This window comes from Trichogramma pretiosum, unplaced genomic scaffold (assembly GCF_000599845.2).
Source record: "Trichogramma pretiosum strain Unisexual culture from Peru unplaced genomic scaffold, Tpre_2.0 scaffold42, whole genome shotgun sequence".
In the NCBI taxonomy this organism is placed as follows: domain Eukaryota; kingdom Metazoa; phylum Arthropoda; class Insecta; order Hymenoptera; family Trichogrammatidae; genus Trichogramma; species Trichogramma pretiosum.
The window spans coordinates 1058842-1078954 of NW_019641653.1; the positions used below are offsets into that span (position 1 = coordinate 1058842).

The window sequence follows — 20113 nt, forward strand, 5'->3', positions numbered from 1 at the left end:
AAATGTTATAATTACTGTAAGTATCAACTTGCTTTCTACTGTATTGGATATTTATGAAAAAACAAACACAGAATTTCTTGCAGCACGTTTTATCATTTACGTAGATAGACGATCGACAAAGTGTTTTATTTTGTTTAATTTTTTTCATTGAATGTTCCCTATCGTATATTCGAACCGTACGATGCTCGAAATTAAAGCATCTGAAATTACACCTGCAGCTCATAGTGCCGAAGACTCGTGGGTGGGCCACCCGCATCTATCGCTCGTATGGGGTGTGCTCGTAAGCGCGCGGAACGAGGCACGTAGCTTCTAGATTCGTGTGCATTTAAATACCTACCCTCGTGCGCGCATACACGTGCTGAAGTTTCGCATTCTAGATTCCCTAGTTCGCTCGTATTTCGCATTTCCCGCATGGCAACGCGAGATTATATAGGCATGCGTTGTATACATATACGCGAAGCTCGAGCCATTAAACGCACTCAAAATTAGTCACAGTATGTACCTGTCGGCCGACGTGTTTTAGCCCTCGATATCGGGCGACGTTGCCGTAATGCGAGCGAGCAATTTCTACAGAGTAAATTTTGAAGATAAAACTAAATTTTATCCCGAGTCCGAAGCGCGATGAAATAATGGTGATGATCATCATCGTCATCATAACAATATCGCTCGCCAGAAGTACGCGTGTACTTTGGCTCTGAGCGAATTATTTCACGTAACGCACGATTGTATTATTTGTACGAGACTACGAATCCATTATTTCCTTATTGCGAATGTATACAACGTTAAAATTTTAAAATCGTACCTCGAGTGCCAGAAATTTCGATCGAATAACAATCCAAGCCTCGGAATTCATTATACATATTGGCGCACCGCTTCCATCGTGACTTTTCGCTGTATACGCGCCACGGCACATTGTTTACATACAAAAGTAAAAGCTCGCCCCGGAGGGGCAGGCGAGGAGAGCGAAAGCGCGCTAAGCTAATACAAACACCGGAGCGATCAGACCCGAATCAACTGTCACTCGAACGATACCAGAGTCATATATAAAATCATAAGTACTTGAAAAATCTCGATAAACCGAAAGAGAAAAAAAAGTTAAATTTTCGCTCGTCAAGCACTCGAGGCACATTGACCTCGAATACGCGGCGCGCGTCTATTTTTTACGGTATTCATTTACTGTATTAATTTGTCGCGTCTGTATTCGAGCAGGAAGAAGAGCTCAATCGAACCAAGAGAGTTTGTCAAGTTACCGTCCTAAAGAAGAGAGAAGCGATCGTCGTGCGATGCCGACGTGGGGATGCAGGCGTTCCGATATGGAACCACCGTTCGTATTCTTGAATTAATTTTTTTTTTTAATTAAATTTTTTTTTTAAATTATCGGTGGAAATTGAATCGTGCGTAGTAAATGTTATTGTTCTCGTTGAGTAAACAGGTCGTAGCGAGTCGCGCGACCGAGACAGACACGTGATATTCGTGGCTTTTAATTCCGTTTGTTTTTGAAGCGAATTTTCGCAGCATCATCTTTTCGGCTACATCGCAAGATGAAATAATTTTGTAAATATCTTACACTTTCTGCTTTTTTTCAGTGGACACTCGGACGCACGCTTTAGGGAGCGTGTTAAAAGTGACAACGACGAAGAATTTAACCTCACCGTCGGCGCGAATCGTCCTCTCTACTCGGACAACAGAGCGCGATCCGTCTCCCTGCCGCCACCCTCCGTGTCGCCCCCGTTCCCCACCAAGTGGATCCGGGATAGTTTCAGCGAGGAGAGGACATTGCCGTCGCCCTGGGACCAAGAACGAAGCCGTGCCAAGCCGACGACCACCTGGAAGACGACGACGACGACGTCTTTGCCAGTTGGCACGATACCCAGAAACAAAAAGAGACGGGTACGCGTCAAACGGGTGATCAAGAATCAATGCGAAGCGCTCAAGCTCTACGACGAAGGTAGGCGCGACTCGCAAATCGCCCAAAAACTGCGCATACCCGTGAACGTTATACGCGGCTGGATTCGCAAATACCGTCTGAACGGTAAGAAAACAGTGACGAAACCGCAAATTCCGATTCCGATATGGAACGGCCCTAGCCATCCGTCGTACGTGGCGTCGTCGTCGTCGTCGTCGTTGCCGCCGGGCACGTGGTTCCAAGCCGTGCCCACCTATAGGTTGCCGGATTCTACGAGGCCTCGGAATCCAGCCACCGCTGGTGGACAACAGATCTACATCGCGCCGCTCGAACTGGCTTTCCGCCAACCGGAATACGCCTTCGGCGACATATGGTACGCTGGCCAGGCGGTGATGTTTCCCGGTAACTCTGCCACGATGATCGACCAATGGAACTTGAACTATCATCACGTGGACGCGCCGTTGAGGTTGGCCGCTCTTTTCTGGCCCGCACCCGCGCCCTACGGCTCCAACGATCCGCTGGCGTCCCGCGCCCACCTGCCTCCGACCCAGACCGATTTGCGCAATTTCAGTTACGATAGTTTTCCGATGTCGTGAGTATTCTTCGCCGATTAATTAATTTTATTGAACGTTATTCCATGTCTATATTTACCCATGACTGTTGATGTTTTTTTGTTAGAAATAGCGGAAGCTCCGGCGAGGAGTCTACCGATCAAGAAGCTACTCCAAGGAAAAAGTGCAAGGACCTGAACGACAACGTCGTTTTTCCAGAGGAACAGCGCATAAATACTCACGCGGATCGAGTAGACAATTATGCGCCGTCAACGCAGCCCATACAAAAGAGATCGCAACAAATGCGTTTCGGGGACTTTACTCACTTGGAATACTTGCAAGCTTGCGAAAAGGAGCGATGCTTCAAGAACAGATATCCGGAAAGCAACCGTAGAACAGGCAAGTCGGTCCAGTATTCGAAGGCGCAAAGAGGGCAACGCGATCACACCGACCAGCAGCAGCAGCAGCAGGGAGGAGCACGCGACGGGGACTTGGCTCCGTTTTAAAAATAAATCTGGCCACGCGACGAGAGCCCAGGCTACAGCAGTGTAGCTGGCCGATTTTGACGATACGACGATCGCATCGCCGTGAGCAGTGCACGAATTAACGAACTTTCCGCGCGTCGAGGATCTCTCTTGCATTCGAAACCTTACCAGCGCGAAGTACGCTCGTGGACTGGTGGCCTATGCGTTTAGGCTTTTCACAACCGCAATCTCGAAATTGACAAATTCGCGTTCAGCAACAAGTTCAAACTTAAGGTAGATTCGAAGTTAAGGCATATAACTAACGAATAACTTATCGACGCGCGTGAGTTTTTTAATTTTCGTAATTTTTCTCACTGGTAATTGATACAAAATAAATTTGTACCTGTAAAACTACTCACGGCGAGGATGAGAGCTTGAGGTATTTGACGAATGAAAAATTTATGAGATGAGATTCAAAGATAAATGACTCGATTGCGACAGTTTGCAAATTGCTGGCAATTTTTTTTTTTAAATGTTATTGTCAAAAAAGTGCACTGACATTCTACTCAAATTCTTATATTTTTACAGTTTTTACTGTTGATAAGTCAGATCGTAATATTGAAAATTTTTATTTAATAATTATTTCGATAGACATGGTCTCGCAATAAAAATAAATCACAAACTGATTGTTTAGGCACGGTATATTTGAACACAAACAAAGCTGAATTTCACTTTTTGAAAAGAACTCCTACGACGACGAAACTTTGTTGAATCTGAAAAAAATCTACTATATTTGACACTTTATTTGTTAAATTTAAAACAAGTGTCTTTATTATTCAAATATACCTGCTCTTTCGATGAAACTTGAATTGAAAAAAAGAGAGTTCATTTCAATTCTATGATGGAGCCAGGAAAATTTTTGTTTTTTTAACGAAAATGGTCTGCCAATGCAATGCCAATGCCTGGTAAAAATGATTGTTTTGTCACTACTCAAGTATGGCCAAATTACATATCTTCACTTAGAAAAATACTCATAAATTTCCGGATACAAGTCATTTTTCTAAATGAAACTTGAAAGTAAACTTGAATGAAATAAAACGAAACAATCTATGTAAATCGGGTAAAATTGAAGCAGATTGATTTTCCAAAATATGGCGTAATCGATTGAAAGAAAAAATTTATTTTGTTAATAAAACGTTTTATGAAAACATTATAAAATCATAAATTCTATTCTAATGATTTCTTGTTATAATCCTTCTTTCCTCGCATAAATACATACATCTTCAAAATATATATCTAATGACTTTTACCATCCAAGCCGCAGAAAAAAAATGAAGAAGCCGCTGAGTCATAAGCGGGCAATTAAACATGAATTATAATTCGCGCTTTTTTACGTGTGCAGCCTTATTATTATTTGCGAGGCAAATCTTGGCTCTATACATGCCCAACGACGACGACAACGACGTCAGCAGCGCGCAGTGCAGTATAGCACGAGCGAGAGCTCCGCAATATGCATACGCTCAGCTGAACGTGCAATTCCTAGAGGCGCACACGTTGCACACGGGGATGCAAAATCCAATCCAGCCGAGCGAGGCAGACGCCAGAGTTATACCAGAGAGAGAGAGAGAGGTAGAGGAAACACGCGAGCTGCATGTATAATACAGCGCAGAGGGTAAAAAAAAAAAATATATGCATGCGTGTGTGCACGCGCATATTACGAGAGACGAAGAGAGAAAAAAGGAAATTATAAATGTCGAGAATTTTTTTGAGAGGTAAACATGGAGAACCTTTTGAGAAAAAAAACTTTCGAAGAATTTTATTCCGGTAATGTTTTTAATACGCAACTTGGGCTGCTTTTTTTTTCTCCTCGCGCTCCTTGTTTAATGATGTATTTTTCGAGAGCCGAGCGCGCGCGCGCACATACACACGCTCGCGACTCGTATCGACCTTTTTTCACAATAATATCATGTGCAAATGAAAAAGTAATTTTTCGAATGGCAAGAAGTTTGGATGTGTATACTTTGATGCGCCGATCAATGGGTGGCATTTGCAAATACCTATCCAGAAAGAACGAGGAAGAGAGAAAGTAAAAAGCTAGTAAAGAGCTCCAAGAGTCTCCATTACTGTCAACGGCCCGTAAGAAGTACCTCATTCCAATTGAATTCGAAGCAGTAGTTCAGTGCTGTATGCGAGCACTGCAGATTTTGGTACGCAGTCTTGAATATGCCATTTTTCCATTGCACCTTGCTGTTGAATACATTCGATAAAGGTGTGTATCTGAAAAATTGAAGAATTCATTCATTGCTGCCAAAAAATTTCGAAAATTCAGATCCCTTGTAATATTTTCGACTTTTGTATAACGATTCGATTAAAGAGTTTGAAACTTTATTTGCAGGGTATGACATATCTATCAAATTATAAGCATGAAATATATTTGATAAGTTGTAGATTCCATTCTAAAATGAAGACTACTGCAGCAATTTTTATTATGCTGTTCAAGTATATGGTAAACTTGTACAATATCGCTTTAGCTTTAGATTTCTTTTGAAATTATTTAGAGTTTCAATCTCTATAGCGTTAATCCACGAATATTACGTCTTTGCATGACAATTTTAAACAAGGATCCATATAACTTATAAAAACATCATAGTATTAGGGCTCAAATGAGAACCATAAGTAATTTATAGTAAATCTCACTCGCTGCTTATGCAGAAAGCCGTGCGTAATTTTCGATTTGTTTGTAAGCAGTGATAGATTTTGGCCACATACCGAGAGTACGAAACTGTGAACTAGAAAATAAGCTCGTCAACCTTTCAAGAAACTTCTATTCAAGAATTTTTCAGACTTTTCTTGCCCGCAAGAAGTTATTTTCGAACGTGCAGCGTAGTTAAGCGCTCGTATCTTTTCCGTCGCGAGTTTTTTTTTCTATTTTTCTTTTCGTTGCGCATAATATTACACACACGTGCATTTGTACGTTATGTGCGCTACACACGCGTATACGAGTGCAGCTGGGGGTACGCGTGTAAGTCAATATTGTTAAGGTGCAGAAGCGCGATATAAGTAAGGTACAAGGCAAACAAACTCAACGCCTTTTGTTGGGACACACACGAGAGTAAAAATAAAAAAGCTCGAAAATGCTTACTTTATTGATTCGTCGCGTATACGCATAATACACGAGCCGTGTAACAACGAGTCGAGACTTAAGACGAGTTTATACAACGCTAATAGATGAATACAAATCACGATTGCATTCGTAGCTTCTTCTTTCACGCCATTTGCGCGCGTATTGCTTCTGTGAAAGTGCTTTAAAGCCAGCAGCTTCCCTGAACGATGCTCCAAAGTGTGAATATTATATTCAAAAACTCCGATGTTTCGAGGAATAACATAACGCAAACAGTGATTTGCATTTAGCTCTTTGGGTCCCTTTCTGGGGCATAGAGAGGTTGTACGCACCAGCTCGTTGGAATTTAAATCGTATATTTGTGCATTTCAACCCAAGCAACCGTTTCTCGATCATTATTTAACAAAAGTCAAATGAAAAAATTGGACATTTACGAGGCGATTTCGATTATATTTGAATCAACCGAGAACGAGGACGAAGAAAAAAAATCAGCAGCAGCATAATAAATAAAAAGTACACACACACATTTTATTGGCAAGACAAGAATCGCGCCGTGTCAGCAGTGCAAACACACTCGAGCGACTTGTACCAGCTACTTGCGATGTGGGTCGCGTTCGCTCTTTTTCCATTACATTATATATATATATATATATATCCCTTTTATTTCTGCTGATATCGTGTGTGTGGGATTGCGTAGTGCACATACACTCACACGCACACACGCAGTCTCATATATATGTACGAGTTCCGCAAATGAAATTGCGTGTGCGGCTATTTCCGAAAATTGATTTCTCTCTTCCGTGCGCGCCGATGTGCGTTATATACGGACGCAGAATTTTCCAATCGTGAGCGCGACTCGCTCAGCCGAGCCGGCAGCAGCAGCATCAGCAGAGGCAGCGGCACAGCTCGTCGTATATTGTATTGATTTTATCTGCGGCCGCCTCTCGTCGTGTGTACGGGCTGGGAAAATGACAATAGATATATACCTATATGTACAAGGACAACCAGACGAAAAATTCGCTTCATTGGAGAATTAACTTTTATTATTCTTGAGGTTTGCTGCAACGGTTTCAGAGTTTCGAGATGCACCGATTTAACGATGATGCTTTGCAGCTTATTAAATTTTTGATAAAAAATGGTTATATGCTTCCGAGGATCAGGTTTAAAATCATAATGCCAAAATTTGGAGATCAAAATCCTCGCGATGCCTCGTGCTTTCGGCATTCTATTGCTCTATTTCGTTGACTAATATCGACACTAATTATACGATTCATATCGACGCGCGTGCCGAGCACATGGTGTGAAATTGGCATATGGTTAACTGCGCTCGCGGACTCGAAAATAAGATACTCGTGAATTTTTCAAACGTAAAACGGGCCTTCGGATGAATCAAATGCAACGTCACGGATTATAACAAGGATCGACGTCGACGTTCTGTCTCCGCTTTGTTTCGTAAAAAGCAATTAACGCAAGCAGGTACGAATTTTGATCCTAACGCCGAGGCTGGCGCGCGATTATAATAGCAGTTATGGATATAATAATAATGATCATAGTACAATATCGGCAACAGTCGATGTATACTACTCACAAAATACGGCACGCGCTCGCTCGTCTCTAACGTGTATATCGAAGCATGACAGGTATTAAGCGGTACACAAATAGACGTCGTCGTCGTCGTCGTCGTCGCTATAAGTTATTGTTATGATAAACGCGCGGGCTGCGTAATAATAACGAGGGATGATCTGTCGTACATATATATATAGGCCCGAAGAACGGGTTGCAGATTTTGGCTCGTCGCGCGGCTATAGCTATATAGAGTCGCTGCATCGTCACCCCCGTTTTTGGACGATTGCAGCGAGCGGCTCGAGTCGAGGCGCACGCGTGTATGCGTACAATAACATGCGTACGTATATATACGTGCGTGTCACATACATTGTCGTGCCGCAATGATCGTTGCCGCCGTACACACACACACACACGAGGTATAATTGCTGAATCGACGCGCCCAAGGCATGTTGTGTACTATTATTATATGTATAGGCAGCAGCACGCCGGGGAATCTATCTGAATTGTATACACGAGTGCCCGTATTATGCGTGGCGCGTTCGAAGAGCCGCTTAATCGTCTTCGATTAATGTACATGTTTCCAAATGATCTTTTTGAAAAGTAAAAACAATCGGAACGATTGAATAATTGATTAAGAATTGAGAAATTGTTAAAAAATTAAAACATACGTCTAGAGTCTATACCACACGAACTATTTAATATTCACAATTTTTTTTTCTCCGGGCTTACAGGCCAGAGAGGAGTCATTTATCCTGTTTGGTTGGAAGCTGCGGGACGCTTCCTTACATACGAGGCTTGTCTATTATTGCGCTGCACTATCTCATCATAATATTAAGATATATTTCCTTCGACGACGAGATCCAAAGTACACGAAGTTTGAATCAATTTTCAGGGATAGAGAGAAATAAAATGTACACTTATGATATCTGTAGCTTATTGTAATTTAATTGATGTACAGACTCAAACCATCGCAGTTGCATATTGGAGAATCGAGCTTGCGAGGGAGCAATTAATAAAACGAATCTTTCCTCGAATCGCTCGCTCGAACGATTTTATTGCGGAGTTTGTATACGCATATATGCGTACAAAGTCATATTACGAATTTACATGCGCGTCAATTGATGCAGGAGAATATTAGCGCGTGTACGAGCTCGTGTAGAACTTATTAGACTTGCGTTGCGCTCGAACTATACATGCATACGTCTACGTAGGTACACACACACATACGCCAGTCACGAAGCCGTGAGCTACTCAAATAATATGACGTTTTGTGGCACGGCACGCGCCGTCGTGCGCCTCCTCTCTCTTTCTCTCTCTCTCTCTCTCTCAACAATAAATATGTGTATAGTATTTGCACGTATATAGGGAGAGATAGACGCGAGTCAGAAGTTTAGCGCAGTGCACACAACCATACACACATATATACAGGCGATATACCGCGTACTGTGTACCATTCAAAGGTTTGTTATATTCGCGTGGGCGGGTGTACGTGTGTGTGTGCGAGTCGTCTCTAGTCTTAATTGACCGGTTGGCTGTTTGCCCTCTGCCTCGTTAAGCCGCCATTCTTTCTTTCTTTCCCGTCGGAAAGTCGTTTGACGATTGTCAAGAGTTGTATTCGTATATATGTATGTATGTCTGTATATATATATCATTCTGCATTCGTTATCCCTGCTCTACACTCGTATACACGTGTATATATGTGTGTTGAACTGGCTAAAGAACGAGGAAAGAAAGAGAGGAGATGGATTTCCGCGTGCGGGTGGGAAAGGTCGAGACTGCTGCCGTCGCCGCCGCCGCCGCCACCGCCAACTCGATGGGATAAGAAAAGGCTCTTTGGCTCTTTGTGTTGGAGTACAAATGCAGGGGGGCTTCAAGCTTGTATCAAGAGAGAAAGAGAGAGAAAAAATATGCAGAGAGACGAGAAGAGAGAGAGAGAGAGGCGAAAAGTCGAGTACAAAGTTGATTTCGGAAATGCTAAAGCTTTCGTGAAAATGCCGGTGGGTATGTATCCATACTCGCACTGGCGGGGTGGACGAGAGAGGAGCAACGCAGGAAAGTAAAAAATACAATGTACATGCTATTGGCGCGCCGATGACCTTTGCCCGCGATGGCGGAATAGGATTTCGTTACAAACGCGTATGTGTATGTACGCGCAGTTGCCTAACTGGATAAACGTCGCTCCGAAATTCATATATATACGATTGGACCCGTTCGATGAAGAGCGTGAAAGCGAGGGAAAGAGAGAATAAAAATTGCCGCTCGGATCATCGGGTGGCCGAATAAAAAATCGTCGATACCATGACGCTGCTGCGCTGCGTTCACGAAGTGAGTAAAAAAAAAAAAATAAATAAAAGAAAAAAAGAGAAAAAAACGGGCTACGCGCGCGTAGTTGGAAACAACATTGGGTTTCGGGATGCCCATCTGCGCGTCGTGGCTTATAGGTCGGTCCAGCGCGCGCCAGAGCGAAAGCTACACACGCTCGTATACGTATAGGTTGCGATATATGCGTTGCATGTGTGTGTGTGTGTGTGCATGTACGGTGCCTAGCGCGCAAACTGCAGAGCATTGAACAACGCGAGTGCCACTCGAGAAAACAATAGCAGCAGCAGCGGCAGCGGTGGCAGCGCACTATGTGCCTATACATACGTGCACTATGGGTATATATACGACCTCCTTGTTCACCTCTTCCCCCCGCATATGTATATACATGTATGTATACATGCACGTACGCACACACGTACGCGTATACGATCGTGTACACCCAGCCACACGGCTCTTTCTTCCTTTTATTTCGTATACTTCTACATATTCTACCTACTCTACGCGCGTACGTGTGCGCGCCAAATGTGTGCGCGATCATTGCGCTGCAACGTCGCTCCGAAATTCGCTTCCATTATTCTGCCTGCTATAATCGTCATCGGCTGTCTCGGCCCGCATATATTTAGGTATTATTATTATTTTTTAAAAATGCCACAACGTCCACGTGAAAATCCCGCAGGCGAATAGTCGGTCCGCTGAAAATTGCAATATGCTCCTCTCGCGCGCTTCTGTCCTCTCCCTCGCTCTCGGTGCTCTCGAATTTAGGCCCCTTCCCCGATGCAAACGCGATGAAAAAATGGTGACTCTTGATGAAAAATTTCGGCTCGATGCTCGAGGCGACGATTTATTTACGAGACACCGTCTGCTGCGACGGCACGTTGATATGATTCCACGGCTGTATCGTGGCCTTGCCGAAGATCACGAAGAACAGATTCGACGCGGCGTAGATCCCGGCCGTCAGGTAAAACACCACGTGCCACTGATGCGCGTTTTTCTGCAACGAAATTCAACGCTTGCGTCGTTTAATCTCCTTTAAAAAAAAAATTATCGTTTCGCTGCGCGCGTGTACCTATACGTACCAAGTCGGTGATTATGTAACCGCAGGCCAGCGGCGAGGCGATGCCCATCAGAGTGCCCGTGACGTTGGTCACCGACATGATGGCGCCGGCGAACTGGGGCGTCAGGTCCATGTAGTTGATGAGAAAGCCGCAGGTCGTGCCCGCCGTCAGGCCGATCGACAGCACGAGCACGAGCACCAGCGCGTAGCGATTCTGCGTGTGCAGCTGACTCAGGGCGATCATGCCCAGGGCCGGCGACATCATGCCCACGCTGTTGGCGAGCTTGCGCGCGGCCTCGGTCGAGCAGAAGCCCCGACGCAGCGCCCAGTCGCACAGCCAGCTTATGGGAAAGCCAACGAGCCAGGCTACGAGGTAGGGCAGGGCCGAGATCATTCCGCTGCTCTGGACGTCGAAGCCGAGGATGTTCTTCATGTAGGTGGGCAGTCCGGTGAGCAGCAGGTAGTAGCCCCAATTGTTGCCGCCGTGAACGATTATCAGGGACCAGACCGGCATCGACGTGAATATGCGCTTCCACGGTATTCTCGGATGCTTCAGAATTGCAAAATTTCACACGAATGGCTTTTTGGTTATTCGCATCGAATCGGTTCGCGACGATCGATGTCGAGATCGCATGATGGTTACCGTGACTCCGTCGTAAACGGGCCCGCCCAAGCTCGTCTCGATGTACTCGCGCTCGGCCGCGCTGATCCTGGGACTGACGGCGGGCGAGTCGTCGCCGAGATAGACGTAGCACAGGCTCCAGACGAGTCCGCAAGTGCCGAAAAAGTAGAAGATGCTCGGCCAGCCCAGGACGGATTTCGACAGGAGGCCCGACAGCGCCATCGTCACGACGCTGCCGAATTGCGTCGAGTTCAGCACCACCGATCCTGCGCGCGCCCCCGCGACGTTCGTTTCGTGAAAAATTTTGCCGAGCTCCGGCGGGAAAAAAAGGTAATCGTATATTAACCTAGTCTGGCGCGTTCACCGGGCGGCGCCCACTTGGACAGGAGCATCTGCACGCAGGGAAAGACGACGCCCTGGCCGAGGCCCGTGAAGAAACGCAGCGCCACCACGAACTTCCAGCCGTAGTTCACGGCCAGTGCGTGCACGAGCGCGGTGCAGACGCCGCTCAGCAGCAGGCCCAGCGCCAGACACCTGTGCGGACTGCGCATGAAGTCGGCCAGATAGGCGCCGGGTACTTGGGTGATCGCGTAGCCCCAGAAGAACGAGCTCAGTATGCGAAAGTTCACGCTCGAGTCCCAGTCGAAATCCTGCGTTCGTATCGTTCAACGACTGAAAAATTCGGCTCCTTGTCTCGCTCTGGATATTATATACGCCATCCGCCGAACGTTGTGTTACGTACTTACGTGGAAATTGGGATTGGCGCTGCTCTTGTCGCTCATGGCCACTATCGCCACGGACATGCACACTCGCATCCCGTACATGAACGCGACGCTCCAGAACAAGTAGAAGACTTGCAAGTGCCTGACACCCAGCCATTCTGTTCTCCGTATGAAATAATCGCAATGAGTAAATAAATCAACGTCTTACTTATGGATCGAAGGTATGCTGGATGAACAATTAAAAAGGTATTAACTTATTCGGAAAGCCATTAAAGATTTGTATCCATCGCTTATTTTCAATTAGGTTAAGAGATTTTCAAGAGGCACAGTTTGTGCTGCCAATGTTTACGTTAAGGTTCAATTGTTTTTTTTTCATAAAATTATAAACATTTCAATTTTGATACAAAATCACGGGTCACACAGTAAATAAGTAGTAGCGATTCATAAAAAGTAATATTTTTATTATCGATGATGAACGCATCGAGTACGAATAAACATATGATACAAGCCTTATACTATCTAAACAATCGATCGGAGTGATATGAAACGGATGACTCGTTAAAACCTATATTATATCCTGGCGGCGGTGACAATTACATACGAGCGATCGCCGCGGCGACACGGTTACAAGCAATGAACGAATAGCCTGTAGCAGGGTGTCTCGGGCTTCTTCCAGACGCCGAGTGACCTGTCGTCGCGCATCACCACGTACGCGTGCGGATTCAGGGTGAACATGTAGTAGTCGTTGCGCGGCACGTACTGCGACTCCGTCGGCTTGTAGGACTCCGTCTGGATGCCGGACGTGTAGCCCATCCTCTTGCAGACCTGGGTGACGTTCTGCTGGCTCTGTACGGGCTCGGCCAGGCACTCGGTGTGCTTCACGCCGTACGTGTAGCGCAGAACCTCGCCCGTTCCCGGTCTGTCGAAATTAAGCGAGAAGATGATTCGTTAGATCGACCGATCGAGTATAACGATATACGATAAATGAACGGAGAGACACTCACGGATCGTTTCTTTCGCGTTTGATAACGTAGCACATCTCGTCACGCTCGTCCTCGCCTTGCGGACAGTCGCGTTCTCCGTCGCAAACGAAATCCTGCGGTACGCACGGGATTCCTCCGTTGAGAATACTCCTGCGAACATCGTTCAAGGACGAATATTACAATTATATCATTTGAGCACGAGTTGAATCGAGAATTATGATCGAGGGAGTCGCCCACCTGCTGCACTTGAAGCTCGAGTCCTTGCAGCGGCAGAGCGCGGGGCTCTCGTCGGTCTTGTCCAGGCAGTGGCGGCGTCCGTCGCACAGACGCTTGGGCTCGGTGACCTTCAGGTACTCGGCGCAGGTGCAGTTGCGCGGCTCGTCCGTGCCGTCCGCGCAATCCTTCACGCCGTCGCAGAACTTCTCCTTGGGTACGCACGAGCCGTTGCCGCAGGTCATCTCGGACTTGTCGCACTCTTTAACGAGAAAAGAAAAGAAGATGATATCGTTGCAGGGGGGGGGGGGGGAACATCGGCCGGGCCGGGTCGATCGAGAAACGCGGAGACTCACTGCACTCCTTCTGTTTGTAGCCGGTGCCGCAGTCGCGCCTGAGCTGTTTGCAGCGGTTGGGCTCCTCGTCGGCGCCGTCGGGACAGTCGCGAATACCGTCGCAGATGCTCGCGAACGGCAGACACTTGCCGAAATTACATCTCAAGCCCTCGCACTGGAACTTCTTGGTGGGTTTGGCAGTGTCGTCTGTGAAGCAGCATTGGTTAATGAGACTCAAAAAATATATAATATGTGGCAAACAAAAAAAAAAATAATGCCCTATGGGTCAACCTATGGCTTCCGAAAGGTGAGCGTGCACGTAGTCTATGCTGTTGAGAATTTGTTTGCCCGAGAAGCCGCAGTTCTCGTCCATGTCCCGAAAAACAGCGGCTGGATACCAGCCACCTTTGCCGCTCTGGCAGACGACGTTGCCGTTCCACGCCTGCGTCGCGTTGCTCTGGTTTTGTTGCTAAATATTTCACGAGAGAGAGAGTGAGACAACGAAAGTGATGGAGAGACAAAAAAGAATCGACGAGCGCTTACGTCGCAGTTGGATGATGTCTTTTTCTCGATGTAGCAGCGCTGACATTTGGGACAGTTATCGGCGACCGTTTCTAAAAATTGGATTTTTCTCTCTTTCTTGGCGTTCACGCCGATGGCGACGCATGTGTCGTTCAGTGCGGCGGGGAATATTCTGTTAAAAATTCATCGGACAATTCGTTAATCGCAAGCTCTTCCCCGAGTCGAGTTGGACAGAAAAAAAAGTTTATACCTTTTTTCGAGATAGAGCGGCTGCACGTATCTCGTCATATTGACTTTGTTCTCCAAGCGAAGCAGGATCGCGTCGGATTTTTCCACCGGTCTCGTTTCTATGATCCTGGTCACCTGCTGATACGGACTGCTCATGAGCAAGCTCGGCGAGGACGAGCCCATGACGGCGGTCGTGTAATTTTGATTCACGCTGAGTACATTATAGTAAGAGAGAGAGAGAGAGTTTAGAGGTAAGTGAAAACTTGACATTATAATATACGAGTGAATCGCGTAACTCACTCGAGTCCCTCGTGGCAGGCCGTGTTGGCGAGTATCCAGTGCTCGTCGAGGATGACGGCCGAGCAGGCGTACCTGCCCTCGACGAATATCAAGGCCTCCCAGGGCCAGAGGAAGGTTCGCTCGCCGGTGCGCTGATTGATTTTCAGATGGACGGTGAGCTTCTTGTCGAGGATCGGCTTGCAGCGTATCTGCAGGCCCGTGCACGTGTCGTTGGTGTCGCGCTTCTGGATCGCGTGCAGCCTCGGCGGGTACTCGTAGCCCAGCGTGGCGTTCTTGCCGGACTGCCTGAGCTGCAGCGGCGCCTTGCGCACCGTCGTCTCCAGGGTCTCCTCGACGCTCCTGTTCACAAAAACAATTATTCGTTATATCCGTATCTCGAGCCAAACAATGGAGAAAACGGTTTGTTGGATTACTCACTTGAAGCCGAGATACTCGCAGAATTTCTCGCCGGCCTCGCGGCGCTTGTCGTTGCCGAGGAACTGCTGGCGGAAGCACGTCGGCTGCCACTCTCCGTTACCGTAGCTCGTGACGACGCCTTCCATGTTCAAGTGCGGCCTCTTGTCCATGTCCAAGTTCACGTGATTTCCATCGGTCAGCGTGACTATAACACACAAGTGTAGACGTGAAATACAGACATCGATAGTCTTATTAGAGAAGAAGAAAAAAATTGGCAGCTCACAGCAGTCCAACTCGTCCTCGTTGAGCTTGCAGTCCATGATTTGATCGCACTTGCGATAGGCCGGTATGCAGCTTCCACTCCTGTGACAGTGATACTCGTCGTCCTTGCAAATTCCTGTACGACGAAACGAAATTTCGACAATAAACTCGTTGTGCATTTTGAATTACAAGGAAAAGAAACTTTATTCGTTTCGTACCGCAATTCTCCTCGTCCGTTCCATCGTGACAGTCGACGTGGCCGTCGCAAATAGCCGAGGGATTCGTGTTTCTCAGATACTCCTTGCAGGTGCAGTTCTGCTCGTCGGAAATGTCCTCGCAGTCGTACTCGTTGTCGCATCGCTTCTCCAGCGGAATCGTCTGCGTGATTCTGCGCAAACAACGACGATAAGGAATTTTCGAATCGTATGACACGTACGATCGGGGGGTAAGGCGACACCTGTATCGACCGCAGCATGCGCGAGGGGGAGCATTCGAAAAAGCTCGGACCCACGCTCGTTTTTCAATCGGCGCAAAAAGTCCGTTTGATAATCGAGACGTGCCACAGAATGCGTAAAAGCGTGCGATCGTTCAGGTACGCAAATAAAAATGCGAAGCTCGCACACGCGTGACTTGTTACCTTTTGCAATGGAACAGCTGGGGCGTTTCTTGCAAGGAGATCGGATAGGTCGTCTGCTCGGACTCGTCGTACTTGGCGGTGGTCGGCGGCGCCGCCGACGGCACCGGTGACACGAGCCTCGTCGTCGAGAAGTCTTGAGTCGGCGACACGTAAATCGCGGACGTGGGTTCGTTGATGGACATCGTGGCGAGCTGCACCGGTACCGGAGTCGTCAGTGGCGGAGATCCGTCGACCTGGCCAGGCTGCTGCTGCAGCGGCTGGTTGGCGATCGCCCCCTGGCCGGCCGATTGATCGAAAGGCAGCGTCCAGCCCTGTGCGTACTGATTCGCGGACATCTGATTTCTCCACTGCTCGTAGAACTTGGTGGCTTGCTCGTTGATCGCCTGGATGGTGGCCGTGTGGGTGGCCGCCGCGACCTGGCGCTGCTGCTCGCTCAGCTGATACCAGTTGGGGAAGGCCTTGGCGGCGCGGGCGTAGTACAGGTCCGGCTGGCAGTCGAGCTCGTCCTCGGCGCCGAAGCAGTCGACCCGGCCGTCGCAGCGCTGTTCGTGGGAGATGCACTGGGCGTAGGGCGGCGGACACGTGAAGCCGTCGCACTCTGTCGATTGGAGCAGGCGTTCTTGTACTTGTTGATCCATCGATTGTGTGCAATTTTTTTTTGCCAAGCCTAAATCTCAAGGTACTTTATCGAAACTTTTTTTTTCCACAAAAATCAAAATTTTTCTTTAAATTGACTACATTATTATAATCATTTTTTTGGGCAAATTTTTAAGTAATTTTACGCAGATTAAAAAAAACTAATTTGAAAAATATTAAGAAAAAAATTGAATCTTAAAATGACTACTTTTAGTAAAATATAGAAAAACTCCACTTTAGGCCTTGAAATTTTTTAAATTTTACCGTCGGGCCATTGTTTATCATCGGGCGTGTCGAATTGGTTATTTCTCTGCGCTGCTGCAACTCTATTGGCGTCGGGCAACTCGGTCGTCGACATCACGTTGCCGTCCGCCGATTTGGCCATGAAATTGTACGGATAGTCGTTCATGTTGGGCGGTGGCTGCATGTAAGGAAAATAGTTGGGCGGAAATTGAGGCGGCTGAGGCTGTGGCTGTGGCTGTGGTTGTGGCTGCAACTGTGGCTGCGGCTGCTGGATATTCGGCGGCATCGGCATGTAGGTGCAATAATAGGGCATGTTCGGCGGCTGCATCGGTGGGAAGCCCATCATCGGCGATCCCATCATGGACATGGCCATGGGCATCGGCATGGGCATCGCCATCGGTATTTGCATTTGCATCTGCATGGGATGCATCGGAGGGTAGCCCGGCTGATTGCCCATCGGGAAGAATTTCTGCTGATTGGGTAAACCTGCGATAACGTAGAATTGAAAATGACGAATAACGTTGATAAACTATCGTGCGCGAGAAAGAGAGCGACGAATTTGAAATATTTCAAGAACAGCGTCGGCTGAACTATCCTTCCGTATCGTATGTGAGACGTTTGCCGTCACCCTCGCATCGCAGCGGGTGGCAGCGCGTGGAAGGACGCGTATAAAATAGCACGACAGAGCATTAAATTACCTTGTTGCGGCACGTTGTACGGAGAGAAGAAGGGAGATCCGGGATTGTTGTTGGCGTTGCCGCCAGGACCGGCACCACCGCCGTTGCCCGAGGCTGGCTTGAACGGATAGGAATTCGCCGCGGACGGGGGCACGTAGAAGCACATGGGAATGCTAGGCCAGCTACTCTGCGGCGTGAACTGGATCTGCTGGCTCGTCTTCATTGTCTCGGCGGTCGGCAGTATGATCGGCGTCTGGTCGATGTTGCGCGTCACGTGAGACTCGTCGCCTCGGCCGCCTTTATCGCGCGTGCACACGATACGAGAGAGAATCGCAATCGTGAATATGAGAAAATTCAAGTTCGCACCAGAGCGAGAAAAATATACATTATACGTATTATTCGTACCTGAGCGAAATGCCGTGGCGGGTTTCATGGTCGTTTCTTCTGCAAATTCGAGAAAATCACGATAAGATCCGAGGGTCGCGAAATAAAAAAAAAAAAAAAAAACAAAAACAGAACTTACGGTTGGCGTCGTCCTCGACGACAGTTGTATTTTTCACGATGTTCCAGACCTTCCTGCCGTCGATGGTGGTGGTGCTGTTGCGCACCGTCTCGATCACCTGCTTGGCGCCGACCACGGGTGCCTTGGCGACGCGCTCGGCGTCCTCGTCGTAGTGGCGATTGTTCTGGCCGTCGATCACGTTGTCGTTGATGTCCGCGTACGGCATGTTCTCCAGGAACGGCCTCATGTACTCGAGCTCGGGCACCATGTCGGAATTGCCGTCGTCGAGTTGTCGGCCGACGCCCGCCGCTTGCGCGTGTGCTGCCTCCGGATAGACGTTGCTGTCCTGCGCCTGGGCGTTGCGACAGCGCAGGCAGTCCATCACCCGGCGAAACATCAGATTCTTCGGGTCGTTTTCCGTCACGAAGTTGTGCTGCACCAGGGTCTTCTGCAAGTGCTTGATTTTCTCCAGCGCGTCCTTCGTCATGTCGTTAAAACCTAAGCAGTATCGTTGAATTTTATGAAACAGTTCGTTATTGATTATCATTTTTCTCGTAATTCGTACCTTGTAAAATCAGCTGACATTCGTCCTTCCTGGCAGCGCAATCGAAGTTACCTGTATCGACTTGGCGTTTCTGGCGCTTCACACGCATATTACGTAGAAGTTGTACATTCGGCTTCTCGGTCGGCATGAATGCAAACGAATATTTTTCAGGACCTGCGTCTTTATTATCTGTGAACACTTCAGATTTTCCCTGATACATCTTATAGTCCGGTGGCTCGATATCTCCGGTTCCGTAATTAAAGTATTTCAATACTTTCAGCTGTTTATGCCAGAATTGAGCTGTGCGAATAATCAAAAGTATTAATTTGTTTAAAAAAGCTTTAAAAACGTTGTCATAATGGCGCAGATTTGATATACCTTCGGAAGTTTGCAAGTATAATAAGCCAGTGCAGGTGAATAGAAGTAAGACCATGAATAAAAATAATACTACTACTAAAAGAACTTTTTTATAAAGAAAACTTTGGTTCGTAGGGCTCGAGCTTTTTGTCCCTCTACTCGATGCGCCTGTTTTATTTGATGCTGGGGCTGAATAAATAATTTACAAGTTAATTATAACTAAAATACACGACACTTTTTATAAGTATTTGCTAAATTGTGAAAATTTACCATATTGAATGTTCGCGTGATATCGATCGGTCGATTTGACTTTTGAATCCTGCGATATAAAAATAATAATTCTTTAACAAACAAAATTTCACTTTGGGTATAGAAGAAAAGGATCAGAACGATCTACTCACCATGTTTCTTAAGTGAAAATAGATAGTAAACAAACTAACTCATGAGCACAAGGACTCGAGAAACGTATCGTGTACGAAACGATACCAGACCCTCTGCTCTTTTTTTTTTTTTGGTCGTTGTGCACGCCGCGATATCGCAAAAACTACTGCGAGCCGAGGAGCAGCGATTCGAGAGCCCGACGCACGCAAAAGCCCGAGCGTTAGCAAAAAGCCGAAAAATGCACGAGCCACGCATTATTTATTACAATAGTCCTTTCGTAATACGTCCAAGACATACCGATACGTTCGATCAACTCTCGAGCGGTTGACTGTTGGCTTGTTGTCGGCCTATAATGCGCACGCACAATTATTTGCACACGCGGCACACTCGCCACGATCGCCGCATGCATCGAATTCGGCTAATGTTCGAGCGCGCTATATATACACGTAACTCTTGCTCAGCGATTTGCGCCGTGGAGTTACACACGTTACGGCGACCCACTAATTGCGTAGCCGATCGTAGCGTTTTTATATAGTCGTGAAATATATTTACGCTTGAGAGGCTCATTTT

General features: G+C 47.0%; 3 protein-coding genes across 4 annotated transcripts; 1 reads left to right on the top strand and 2 right to left on the bottom strand.

The window, feature by feature from the left end:
- The first annotated feature begins 976 nt into the window (after window positions 1-976).
- Window positions 977-3637, top strand: LOC106651851. Its single transcript, XM_014370536.2, has 3 exons — window positions 977-1324; window positions 1587-2498; window positions 2585-3637. The coding sequence occupies exons 1-3, from the start codon at window positions 1284-1286 to the stop codon at window positions 2961-2963; spliced, it is 1332 nt and encodes a 443-aa protein (XP_014226022.1). The 5' UTR covers window positions 977-1283; the 3' UTR covers window positions 2964-3637.
- A 7134-nt stretch (window positions 3638-10771) lies between these two features.
- Window positions 10772-12598, bottom strand: LOC106651803 (putative inorganic phosphate cotransporter). The gene is made up of 6 exons (XM_023460092.1): window positions 12583-12598; window positions 12353-12486; window positions 11953-12256; window positions 11634-11872; window positions 11007-11534; window positions 10772-10921 (listed from the first exon to the last, which is right to left on the bottom strand). The coding sequence occupies exons 1-6, from the start codon at window positions 12596-12598 to the stop codon at window positions 10772-10774; spliced, it is 1371 nt and encodes a 456-aa protein (XP_023315860.1).
- Window positions 12599-12837: 239 nt separating this feature from the next.
- On the bottom strand, window positions 12838-19715 carry LOC106651840. 2 transcript variants are annotated; one of them, XM_023460098.1, is made up of 20 exons: window positions 19564-19715; window positions 19433-19481; window positions 19184-19351; window positions 18827-19105; window positions 18283-18759; window positions 18165-18203; window positions 17781-18056; window positions 17104-17568; window positions 16204-16801; window positions 15785-15954; window positions 15589-15702; window positions 15327-15510; window positions 14910-15248; window positions 14632-14820; window positions 14403-14553; window positions 14151-14328; window positions 13881-14066; window positions 13549-13786; window positions 13333-13461; window positions 12838-13247 (listed from the first exon to the last, which is right to left on the bottom strand). In XM_023460098.1, the coding sequence occupies exons 1-20, from the start codon at window positions 19564-19566 to the stop codon at window positions 12953-12955; spliced, it is 4527 nt and encodes a 1508-aa protein (XP_023315866.1). In that variant the 5' UTR covers window positions 19567-19715; the 3' UTR covers window positions 12838-12952. The 2 variants fall into 2 exon arrangements, with proteins under 2 accessions (XP_023315866.1, XP_014226004.1); XM_014370518.2 differs by having other exon boundaries at window positions 16204-16870.
- Between the last annotated feature and the right edge of the window lie 398 nt (window positions 19716-20113).